Here is a 12656-nt window from a genome sequence, read left to right on the forward strand (position 1 = left end):
TAGCTCGGTGGGGCCTCAGTCAGTTGGTGTCACAGAGATTGGAAAGATCATTTAAAAAGCTTCGACTGTACTGTTTACTATTTACTAAATACTCACCAGTATTTACCACATAACCGTTAGTGTGTTAAATTCATTTCAAACTTGTGTTCACTGAGTCTTCATAATAATTTAATAGCACATTCCTAACATTTTGTAGAAGGAATTGGGGTATAGAGAGATCAGTTTACCAAGTACACAGGGCTAGTAGGAGGCTGACCCTGAGGCTTAGACCAAGGTCTGTAGGAGTCCGAAGCCACTATCCTAAGCACAGTGACTTCTACAACTGGAACCTGCCTTATTTATGATGTTATCAAGGTAGGTGAGGAGAAAGGGCAATATAGAGAATTTAGGGTCAAGAGAGGGCTCTCATTTTCTCAGATTTTTTTTTTTTAAAGAACTTGAGAGTCTTGCTGAAGGGAAGAGTCAATGAAGTACAAAAGGCCAAAGATACAAGGAAAGACAAATATTTCAAGCAACATGGTTCCAAAGAAGCTGTGAAGAGTTTGGGAGACCAGTTTACTCCAGTAGGAGAACATTCGGTTGATAGTATCTAAAGCAACATGAGAGCTGCCCTTTGCTTTGTTTTTAAAATGTTCATATCTGCTTGTTTTATATAAGTTTTGCTGCTTTTTCCTATCAAGATTTTTCCCCTTAATTCTTTTATTCTTCCAACAGATGCTCTTAAAATACCCTTAAGGATTTCAGTGGGTGAGATTGAACCAGGCAGCTATGGTTCCGATGACTTTGAATGCGAAAACACAATATGTGCTTTAAATATCCGCAAACAGACATCATGGGATGATTTTTCAAAAGCAGTGAGTCAAGCTCTGACAAATCATTTCCAAGCAATCTCATCTGATGGATGGTGGAGTCTGGAAGATGTGACATTTAATAACACCACTGACTCCAGCATTGGCCTCGGGACAAGCAGTGTACGATCCATCATGCTAGGTATCAGCAATCCTGTGATGGAGAGAAAGTTAAATTTCTGGGTTTATTTATGTTTATGAGCTCCATAACCTGATACTTGGTTCACTGATTAAATACAATGAGAGCTCACTTGTGGCAGCTGCTGGTGCTAAAAAACTTGATTATTCACAATGCGGCCATTACATAATGTTGCCTGTTAGTAGAAAAAATGCTTTCATACCTCAGATAATACTCAGAGAGTAAAGAACAAGAAAGCCCTTTATGAGGTTTGTGATTCCACTTGCTGTTTTGATAAATGCAAGAAACAAACCACTTTGTAGCTGCTTGCTGGTGCACAGGTTCTGAACACAGCTCCAGATTTGTACCTGGGCTGGGCCAGGGCTTGTACTACATGAACACCTTACTTCCAGGACAGGAGTCCTAGTGAAGTCTAGAGTTGGAAGAAGCCCTATTCATTGAAGATCTGATCAAAGCTCCCACATGGGATGAGTGAGGGTGATAACTGCTTGTTTCTGTTTGATAGGCACTATGAAACAGACTCCGAAGAACTTGTAAGATTTACTTTCTGGTGAGCATAGTAAGTGCTCTATAAATGTCTCTGGTTAGTTTGTTTCCTCTTGAACCAGGAGAACTAACATCTTTGGGGAACCTGCCATTATTTCAGAACTGTGCTGGACCCTTTATACACAGCACCTCAACAAGTCCTTACAACAGACTCATTCTACAAATAACTAGTTACAAGGTGAGGTCACCTTTTAGGCCTGAGGTCACACAGCAAAGGAACAAAGCAGATAAGATTCAAATCCCAGTCTGTGTGATAGGAAAGCCTGCATATTTTCAACAGCACTTGTTGCATAAGAATAATCAGGGTTGAGGAAACGGTGAGTTTCCTTTTAAATATGCTTTTAATATATCAGCTTATTATAGCAGAAAGGGTTTTATTCTGTTAATTTATAGATGCTAAATCACTTCCCAAAAATGTATTTTACTAGTTTTTAAGGCTGATAACTCATGACAATTTAATTTTATTGATCTTTGGCAAGATCATTAATATAATTACAATTCTTACAGAAGAATTATTGTATAGTTAAATAATTACATTAAGATAATATGTCATAAATGATTCTCAGGAACACATTTTGCCCACAAAACAAACTGTTATTCAAGGTGTGGTTGTGCCCAAGAGTCTAATAAATGAAATCAGCACAGACTTGTTCAGAAGAAAATGACACTGCATCATCAGCCTTCATCCAGCTGATCTGGATGAAACAAGCATATGCAAATGGATATTTACCACCATCAGAGAGATTTACCTCTGTGAGCCGTGGATGCTAAGGCCTGATGGTGCCAGTGTTCATATTTGTGTAGGGCACCTAGTAGCATTTCAGATGTAAAGGTCATTGGCTTCTGTGGGTAAAGGGCTTAGTTTAGTGCCTAATTGTATCCACTTGATAACAGGCAACCATGACATTATTTATTAATGTATGTATATAAGTGACTTTACTATATCACCTAACTAGATTAAAGGGACCCAGGCCAACAGATAAGCAGTGAGTTACAGGTGGGGAGTGTGTGTGTGTGGTGGGAATATTTAAGAATTTAAGATCTGTGGATGAGAAGGGACGAACAAGTACTTCCTACTAATCTGTCCCTAGAGTAGACCCCAAGGAAGTGGCACCCTTTCTGAGCAGGCATGAGCAGAGGGCCCAGACTGTGAGAAGGCTTCCTTTATACTGAGCCCCTGAAGTAACCTGTGTTTTCTGGAATCTAAAAATTTGTTGGAAAGGGAGCGGATCATAAAGGACCTGTTACTTCACCTCATTCAAAGTGCTTAGACTTTGTGAAGCAGGCACTGGAAGAACCATGGAAAGTTATCATCAGCTTTGTTCCTAGAAATATTTCGTATATTTTTGCTCTCCAGATTTCTCTCTTACTCCTAAAAACAGCTTTGGAGAAGCCTCTTCTTTGAAGGCTTGCCTTTTGACCTTTAACAGACATTGTATTAGGGAGTTAACCCCTATGTGATGCTTTACATGTTCTGTGTGTGCTTTTGACAGTCTAAACCCTGGATTCCACAGGAGATTGTATATTGTCCCTTATAAGAAAAATTACTTTGAAGCTTCTTTGACATTTTATTTCGTTTTCTTGAACTTAGGAAATGTGCCATGGTCAGCAGGTCAGAGCTTCACCCAGTCCCCGTGGGACTTTATGAAGAAGAATAAAGCAGAGCGAGTCACTGTGCTTTTATCAGGTAAGAGTAGTCCACACTGAGGTGCTGTTGACAGAGTGTTGGCTTCATGAGGTGTCGTGGTGCTGGGTCTTAAATCTGCATGTTTCTGTCCTGTGTTCTCCAGCAATGCATGTGTGACCCCCTCTATTAAGTAATTAGATGTTTTTTGAAAAGTCTCACTAAGAAGAGGAAAAATCAAAAGCCATGTTTCTGACACCTGTGGTGATATCCGTCCTGACCATTGATTGCTGCGATTCTGATCACCTCTCTCATTAGGAACAAACCAGAAGCTAAACTTAATGTACTGAGAGAGTGACAAGAGACCATGTTAAAAGAAATGCCTTCTGTTACTGTCAAGTCCAGTGTATGATGAATAAGATTATTATAATGGTACGGGTAATGTTTAGTGAACACCTACTATGTGGAAGGCCCTATCATTTATAGCACATTACAAGTATAAATTCACTTAATCCATATAACAACCCATTGAGATAAGTATTTCTGTTTACCCTCATTTTACGTACAAGGAAATTAAGGCTTAGAAAGATTGATTTTCTTGTCTAGGGTTACATAGCTAGTAAGTGTTACAGGAATACTCCATTTCTCAGCCCTTAACTCTAAAAGGGATTTTATCATGCATTTCCCATATTTGGGAATGGATTCTTTAAAAGTTCAACTAATAAAAGTTGTATTCTATTGTTTGAACTACTTACTGAAGTTAGGGAAAAAAAAAAAAAAAGTATGAGGTTATCCCAGAAAATTCCTTCAGGCTCAAGCAGTGTATTGAGAGAGTAGCAGAACTTGGGAGGCAAGTGAGGGAGATAGAGTTTGGGAAAGAACATAAAGGGTAACCCCCAGAACTGTGCGCGAATGCTGTCCCAGGCTAGAACTTTCAGAGGGTTGGGATTATCTCTGATAGCACTTGTTTATAAATAATAAAATTGAATCCAGGGATCGGAGCAGATAGTAGCGGTTAGTATTCCAGCTGGAATCTGAAGGCCCTGGCTGTGATGGACAGGAGAGATGGGTGGGCTTCCCAGGGGAAGGAAGGGCAGCTGGAGAGGTCTGGGGAGCAGCGGTGGTTTACCAGCCAGTTCAGAGTGTTGAAATATTTTCACGATGGTGAGACAAAAGGTACCTCTTGGTCTCATGTCAGCTCTGGCTACGTAAGTCAACAAACATTACTGTATCTTTTATGAGAAGTTTTGTTGTGTCTTGATCATTTACATTTAATAAGGAAGAACCAATTTTGCTTCTGTGTGTCGCTTTCTTACAGGTCCCCAAGAAGGCTGCCTCAGTAGTGTGACTTATGCATCAATGATCCCTCTTCAGATGCTACAGAACTACCTCAGGCTGGTAGGTGGATGCTGCCAAGGGGAGTCTTAGGCTCCCATCCCTGACCCTGGAGTATTGGGTGGCCCATTTCCATGTCTGTAGGAGCCGGAGCCCCACTCACCCTGCGCCCCAACCCCATGATCTTCCCCAACAGCCCCTTCCCTAGAAGGCTGCTGGTCACTTAGTTCTGGATTTCTATCACAGTCATCCAGCTGTTCCCACCTGTCACCTGTGAAGTGCTGTGACTGGAGCAGGAGAGGGTTGTCTTTCCCCAACTTGGACTTGACATCAAGTAACTGATCATCAATATGAAAGAGAATGGCTATAAATATCAAGATTCTTTGCTGTAAACTTTATAATTTAGAACTAAGTTAAATATGCTAGAATCAGTTAAAAGTATTGATTTGGCCATTTTAACAGAAACCAAACAACTGTAGCTTGAACAGCATAGAAGTTTATTTTTCTCAAATGTAGAAATTCCAGCACATGAGAGAACCAGTAGGGGGAAATGGGGCGGGGTGACCCCGACCCCTGCAGATGTGTCAGCATCTTGGCGCGCTTGCGCGCGCGCGCTCTCTCTCTCTCTCTCTCTCTCTCTCTCTCTCTCTCTCTCTCTCTCGGTGGGCCACTGTGACCTGGGGTATTGTTGATGTGGGTTTGGTCGAAGAGTCACCACTCCCACCCTCAGGTTCTAGCCTGAGGGAGGAGAGCCTGGAGGGCAAGCCCCTTCCTTTCTGGGGCGTTGCACACATTGTTTCCACCCACAACCACTGACCAGCATGTGGCCACACGTTCACCTAGCTGGGATATGTGGTCGCTTTCCAGGCAACCATGCACCCAGGGAAAACTAGTTCTGTTATTGAAGGGAACAAGAATATGATTATCAAGAGAAAGTAGCAAATTCTAGACAAATGGTGAACAAATGTAATGTTTTACCTTTGTCCAGTACTTATTACATGCCAGGCAATATGCCAAAGGCACATACATGTCTTATTTATTCCTCAGAACATCCCTGTGAGGTAGATAGCGTCATCCACTTTATAGATAAGGAAACTGAAGCAGAGAAGGGAAATAATGTGCTCAAGGCCACGTGGCTAGTGAGTGATTAAGCTAAGTTTGTGCACTCTTGGGTCTCTGTGAGATCCATCTAAAACTAATATTGAAGGTGTAAAACTTTAAACAAACGTTCATTTTGCCTGCTGCCTTAATTTGGAAAACCTTTTTTAAAAAATGAATGAGTTTGCCAGGGGCCCTTTACAAAAATTGTTTCCATTAACTATGAATTGATGTCTTTGTTCCCCCTGAAGAGAAGTGCAAATTCCAAACCATTCTGTTGATCTGGCTAAACCCAAAGTTGGGAATGACCTTTGTAAAATAGCCACAGTAGCACCAAAACATTAAAAAGCTTTCTAGTTTAGAAGAGATGGTGTCCTGTAACGTTGAGACTGTAACTTGTTTTCTTTGTTATGTGTTCCTCTCTGCCGCTTCAGAGTAAGCCTGGGGGCGACACACAAGTGGGAGGGAGGGCTGCCTTCCTCCTTTGTGTGAGTTAAAGCTGTTGTTGAGTGACCAGTTGGTTTTCAGGAATGTGAGCCTGGGCGCCCAGTAAAATGAGCTTGTAGAACCGCTTCCCTCCCTTCTGCCTCCTCAGCTTCTCTGCACCAGGCAACTTTCTGCTCAGGGCTTTTCATTCACCCAGATGAGAAAATGAACAGAAGGGTGATACAGCAGATTACAGCTGCACAGGAGCCTTGGCTGAGCAGGTCTGTCAAGTGAAATGCCGGCTAGCACATTATATACAGAACATCCCAAGTACATTTGTATGTTTGCCTCCGAATGCCTAAGCCATGGTTTAGCTACCAATGACCAACAAACCAGAGACTAACTAGTTGTTAGTTCTATTCTCAATTTAGGAGTGTTTCACTTTTTTTAGTTTGGGGTTTTTTTCGTGAGAGAGTGTCAGAGCATGTGCACTCAGGGTGGAGGACAGAGATTCTTGGGCAGGCTCCGTGCCCAGTGTGGAGCCCAGCGTGGGGCTCAGTCTCACAACCATGATATCTGAGTGGAAATCAACAAGAGTCAGACATTCAACCGACTGAGCTACCCAGGTGCCCCGTTTCTTTTTGTTTTTTAAATGGTGTTATTTTGGGGGCTCCTGGGTGGCTCAGTCGGTTAGGCGTCCGACTTTGGCTCAGGTCATGATCTCATGGCTTGTGAGTTCGAGCCCTGCATCAGGCTCTGGGCTGATAGCTCAGAGCCTGGAGCCTGTTTTGCATTCTGTGTCTCCCTCTCTCTGCCCCTCCCCTGTTCACACTCTGTCTCTGTCTCTCTCAAAAATAAATAAACATTAAAAAAATAATAATAAAAATAAAAAAATAAATGGTGTTATTTTTAAATACTTTCATTGAATATTTAAAATAATACAGATCTTAAATCTCCATTCTAAGAGTTAATAAGGAAACATTTAACTTGATTGAGTTTTGAATCACTAATAATTTATTATAATAGTTGAACTTTGTATATTAACTCAGACTTTTCTTAGCTTGTTGCAATTTTTATTAACTTATTTGCAATCTTGTATTATAATACTTCAGTGATTATAAATAATTATTATATTAGAAAAATACTTAAATAGATCATCCTAATCTGAGCATGACTTTAAAATATAGGATTCTGGGGGCGCCTGGGTAGCTCAGTCAGTTAAGTGTCCGGCTCTTGATTTAGGCTCAGGTCCTGGGATCAAGCCCCACATAGGGCTCTGTTACCAAGTGTGGAGCCTGCTTGCGTTTCTCTTTCTCCTTCGCTCTCTCTCTTTCCCTCTGCCCCTCCCCTGCTCGCACTCTTTCTGTTTCTCAAAATAAATAAATAAATATTAAGAAAAGGCAGGGCTCTGAATCCCCTAGGACATAATTCTTGAGATTCTACTGCCTGTTAGCCATCTACTCCAATATGTGCCATGCTAACCATCAAGAATCACAACTAGGAAATTCTACCTTCTCTTCCTATGTTCCCAGAATAAATTTGCTCTATTCTCATAAAAATAATGTTGTGAACAATGGCGGTTATGTATCTGAGGCCACAAATCTTGATTAACGCTGTTAGCAGGTGGCCAGTTCTAGCCTGATCTCTTTCAGGGCATGGAGGAGTAAATGTGGGTAAGGGCCTAGCAGAAGGAGGAAGGCAGTTCCCCTGTATGAGGAAGAGGGGCTCCAACACCAGCGAATCCTTTGGCCATCACGGCAAAAGTGGAAGAAGAACCTGGGCAGCAGGGCAAGTGTTGACCCAGAGGAGGTCTGGAGCAGGAAGAGTTTATAAGTGCTAGAGGCTGGGTGACAAGGGAGCAGTTAGGTCCAAAGTTATAGCTTATGGGTGGTTTTTTGTTGTTGTTGTTGTTGTTGTTTTTTTTTTAATAGCTACAATTCCCAAAGTATTATGTTTGTGTTCCTATATGGGGGCCTAGCTTTATTTGAATTTAATAACCAAGTCTGATCTTGGCTTTTCAAGTTTCAGTAAGCTAATTTTTAAAAACCTATGGTGTATTTCTCTCCGTGAACTGTAATTTTTCTTGAATTCTCATTTCTCTTTTATATCTATTCTATAAAGAGGGACCTCAGCATATGGCTAAAAACCCTTTTGCTCTACCATGGGCTCCAGCTTTTTTGTAGCCCGGATGGATGCTGGATGCACCAGTACTGTTTGGGGGGATTTTGTATGAATAGGTTGACAGTAGTTGTGTTGTTTGTGGCTTTAAAGTGCTACATAAATTCTTTAAAATCAGTGTCAGAAGAGGTCAGAATGAAACGTCTAGCTACAAAGCCATGACATGGCTAGAGCCATCTCAGCTTTATTGGCTCAGTAAAAACCTTTTTTATTCTTTTTTGAGTTCAGCATCTCAGCACAACCTGGCCTAAAACCATCTCTAGATGGTAGAAACTTTCCCTTAGACTCTGACAAGTGAAACTCCAAATGGAGCCTGAGGTTTATTGCTTTAAAATAATGCCACAAGTCGGAAAACATCACAGGCGCCACATTGACCCTGTTCCTCTGGACAGCAGCTCCTCTGGTGAACTCCATTCCGCAGAAAAACAGCCTGGAGGGCAGGGGAAAACAATCAATGGATGGATGGGCCTTTGTTGAGGTCATTGTTTCCATTTAATCCAGAATTCATTTGCGTCACAAAGCAGTAATTGACATGTGATAAGACCTTCCTGAATAAGCTGTGAAGACGCAAGAATAAAGGGGATCGGTACCAATTGTGATAAAGGCCAGTGTCCCTTTACTAATAAGCAAAAATATTCCACTGTCAACACACACTTAGGGGTAATTCTGGGGACTCTAATTCACCTTTAAGAAGTTTGGTTTTTCTCGAAGAGGAGAGAGATATCCTATCGAAACAGTTAAAATGTTTACCTTCCTCCCCCCCACTATCTTGTCTGCCTGCCTGTCTACTTATCTATCTGTAGAGCCCTCTGCTGGAGGCATGAAGCATGTGTATTGATAATACCTCAGATCCTGCTGTTGGGAGAAATGTCATTTTTAGCTAGAGCAGATAAATGTGTTTTCTTGGCACAGCTTCACGTTTGCAGTACAGCAACAGGCTCCTGGTAATTTTTTGTTGTTCAGATCTGAAATGGTAACCAGCACATCCTTTAATGAGATAGAACAAATGCCATTAACAAAAAAATTGGTAATATCTGAAATGAGGAAAAACCTACGGAATGTATGCACAGAATGTATGAATGAGGGGTGCCTGGATGGCTCAGTTGGGTAAGTGGCTGACTTCAGCTCAGGTCATGATATCAGAGTTCATAATTCCAAGCCCCCAAGTCAGGCTTTGCGCTGACACTGCAGAGCCTGCCTGGAATTCTCTCTCCCCCTGTCTCTCTGCTCCTCCCCTACTTGTGCTCTGTCTCTCAAAATAAAATCTAATAAAGTTTAAACAAACAAAAGAATGTATGAATGATCTGGAAGTCTGTACATTTGTTTTTGCATTTATTTATTTCTATTTTACCTTATTCCAGAAAGCATATTAGACTATGTGAAGACAGAATGCTTGCTGCTAGTGAATGGCCTTTTCAATGAAAATTTTAAATAGAATATTTCCTGTCTGTATTTTATAAGAACCTACAATCCGAGAACAAATGAGTTGTTGAAATTGAAGACAGCGTATCTATGAAATCGGGTTTCTTGCTGTTACGTGATTTCGAAATCAATCTTAAGACAGTGTAGGCAGTTTGACAGATGGCTGTAATGAATAGAGCGCTCTTGTTTTCAGAAGTGAGACAAGATTAAATAGCAATCCTTGTTGAAAATCTCAGGGGTAGAATACTCAGTAAATCTTGAAAATCTGTATCCTGTTTCACTGGTATGAAACAATCCATTCCTTGTGAAAGAAGTTCTACCCGAGAAGTAGCATGGCAGTTTGGGATTAATTTGGAGAGTGCAAGACTTCGGGTTTAAAATTGGACCTGTCTCGTGGTACCCAACACAATTTCCCAATAAAGTGCTTATGAAAAGTGATAAAACGTCACAAAAACAGAGGAAAATAGAACTGAGGTCTCCCTTGGGCAAGAATCTGGAAGAATTTTCCCGTACCTTTAGGGATAAGAGAGTGTTAAACCCACTGATTTGAGGCCTACCTGAAATGAGGTAGGAAAACACTTCATTATTTCCTATGACCATCCTACTAATGATTCAAAAAAGCAAACTTGATACCAGTTAGGAAATTGGGTGTATGTCCTTACCGCAGTCTCTGCTTTTGGTAGTGCCATCCTCCTCCACCTCCTATCAAGATGCGTCCTTCCACATCCATTCAGAGATTAAAGCTAGAAATACCTGAGCAGGAAGTTGGTGGGCGGGCGTTGGTGAGGCTGCTTTATCTGGGGAGCATATTATATAAGCACCCTCAGCAGGATGGATGTTGGAGCGTCCTGCTTCCTTTAGTTCACACATTTGTCTGCCCTGGTGGACAGCCCAGGCCCAGCCCACTGCAGCTATTGCCGGATCCCAAAGCCACAAGCAGAGGCAGCAGCCCACCGTCCAGCGGATGACCTAAGACGGGAGTCAGCTGAACAATTAAGTCGAAAGCAAGTGAAGCCAGTGATGGTCCACACATCCTGCTTTACTGCAGATTCTTCCTGTGGTTTCACAGAACGAAAAAAAGTACTAATAACAAGTTAACATTTTACCTGGGGAAGAACCCTGCAGAACAGAATAGAGTTATTCTGAGAACTCAAAATGACACACCTTAGAAATTGTGAGAAAAAATGAAAAATTGAGAAGATTATCATTCTCTGGAGAGTAAAAGATCGACTGAAAGCAGGGCAAGAAAGCCAGGGTAGAGAGAAGGCTAAGATTAAAAGCAAAAGTGTTGGCAAGGACCTGGGTGAGGTAAGGAACTCTGAGAGCAACTAAAAGTGCAGTAGCATCATTAAACTTGTACCTGAGACAGTTCAGAGCGGGAGGGAGACGGTGAACATTCTTTTCAGTGTCGTGAAGACTAACTTGAGGAGCTCTCCCCAAAGGAGAAGCAAAAGACAAGAGTTAGGATACTGATGAGCTAAGGGGACAGATGCACTTGCAGAGGACAGAGAGGGAACTTAAGCACTATTAGTTTTCCTTCCAAATAAAAGAGAATTAGAAGAGGAGAAATTACCAGAAACATAATGGAAGAAAAATCTTCTAAGCCAAAAATAGGTCTGACTATGTACATTGGAAGAACTTACCGTGTTCCACGTAAGATGGGTGGAAAAGAGGTCACAACCAGACAAATCTGGGTAACTTTTTGAAATTTTAAGTACATCCCACTTCTCCATCTCTTAGGTACAAATGAGAACAGATTATTCTTTAACAATAATTCCTTAATGAGTATCCATACCCTCACTGCCTAGAAGCAGAATCTCATTTGAATTTTCTAGGATATTCTCTTATGTCTCTGGGGGAGTCCCTGTCCCAGTCTTGGTCCTTGCTGGCCCTTCTACTATTGTTCGTGTCACAGACCCCCAGCACCATAGAGAACAGCCCTGGCCAGCTATGGCTGTGTTCATGCTGTGGCTTCCGGATGCTGGTGTTCCTTGGGCAACTGTAGCCATTGTCCTGTTTCTCTCAAGTATATCATTCTCCCTGATGCTGCCCTAGGCCCAGTGTGCGTCTAGCTGCTTCCTTTTTTATTGAAGGCTTAACAATAGAGGAATAATATTTGGATTCAGAGAAAATCACTGGTGGCTACCAAACATATTGTCTTTCAGAGCCTAAAACCCAGTCCCTAGTCCCTCATTAGTGGTCCCCTTAAAGGACCACATTCCTTTTTAAGCTCATGGTCTGACACCCAGTGGTCAAGCCCCGTTTTCCTCCACTTTCCAAGAGTTACTCCAAGCATGGTTTGGTCTCTTTGGAGGCCAAAAGCGCAAATCCTAAAGGCCCCAGGCAAGGAAGGAGTCCTTCTTCCTTCCATGCTAACAGCTTTCCCTCAAGCCTTCCTTTCATATCCCCAAGACTGCCTCTTTCTTGTAGGGATGGACCAGTGGCATGTTTTATTTTACCAGGCCTACCCTAGCCACCCTCAAAGATATGGCCTTCCCTGTGTCTTTAAAAGGACAAACTTATCAGAGCACGATAAGGCAACCATGAACAGACCGTTTCAGGTTTAACGTTTCTCCAAGTCTGGGTGACTCAGTCTTGACACATGAGCTACATCAACCATATTCATTAGGTTTGCCACTTCACCTATACAGATCCTTTTCTGTGAGATCTTTCCAAGAAGAAAGCTGCTCCCAAATGGAGACTAGGGGAGTGAGAGCTCAGTCCTAGGGGTGACCGAGGTGGAAGGGATGACTCCTCTCCACATCTCACTCCAGACATCACTGCCCTTGTCCCGTGTAAATGGCCACTGGCTTTCCATCCCAGTGTGTGCTACATCCCCACATGTTCTCAGGCAAGGTATCCTCACATGTGAGGAAAAAGCTTTAAAAAAATCCTATAGGCATCCAGGCAGGAGATTTTCTCTTTTACAGAGTAAAAGTGATCAATCTCTACCCAGGTTTCTTTGAAACACCTGAGTTCCAGAATGGAAAAATCTAGATCAGGAGTTGATCTAATAATCTTAGAGTCATGAAGATGTCTT

General features: G+C 41.9%; 1 protein-coding gene across 9 annotated transcripts in view; it reads left to right on the forward strand.

Moving 5' to 3' along the window:
* The window catches only part of CTTNBP2 (cortactin binding protein 2), a 150147-nt gene that overhangs the window by 107095 nt on the left and 30396 nt on the right, over window positions 1-12656 (forward strand). For all 9 annotated transcript variants that reach the window (XM_040472155.1, XM_040472154.1, XM_040472156.1 and 6 more), the window contains 3 exons: window positions 715-990; window positions 3125-3220; window positions 4476-4555. In XM_040472155.1, coding sequence (XP_040328089.1) covers window positions 715-990; window positions 3125-3220; window positions 4476-4555 — 452 coding nt within the window. The remainder of the gene's footprint in view (window positions 1-714; window positions 991-3124; window positions 3221-4475; window positions 4556-12656) is intronic.

Source organism: Herpailurus yagouaroundi, unplaced genomic scaffold (genome assembly GCF_014898765.1).
Source record: "Herpailurus yagouaroundi ecotype Mexico unplaced genomic scaffold, PumYag 100, whole genome shotgun sequence".
In the NCBI taxonomy this organism is placed as follows: domain Eukaryota; kingdom Metazoa; phylum Chordata; class Mammalia; order Carnivora; family Felidae; genus Herpailurus; species Herpailurus yagouaroundi.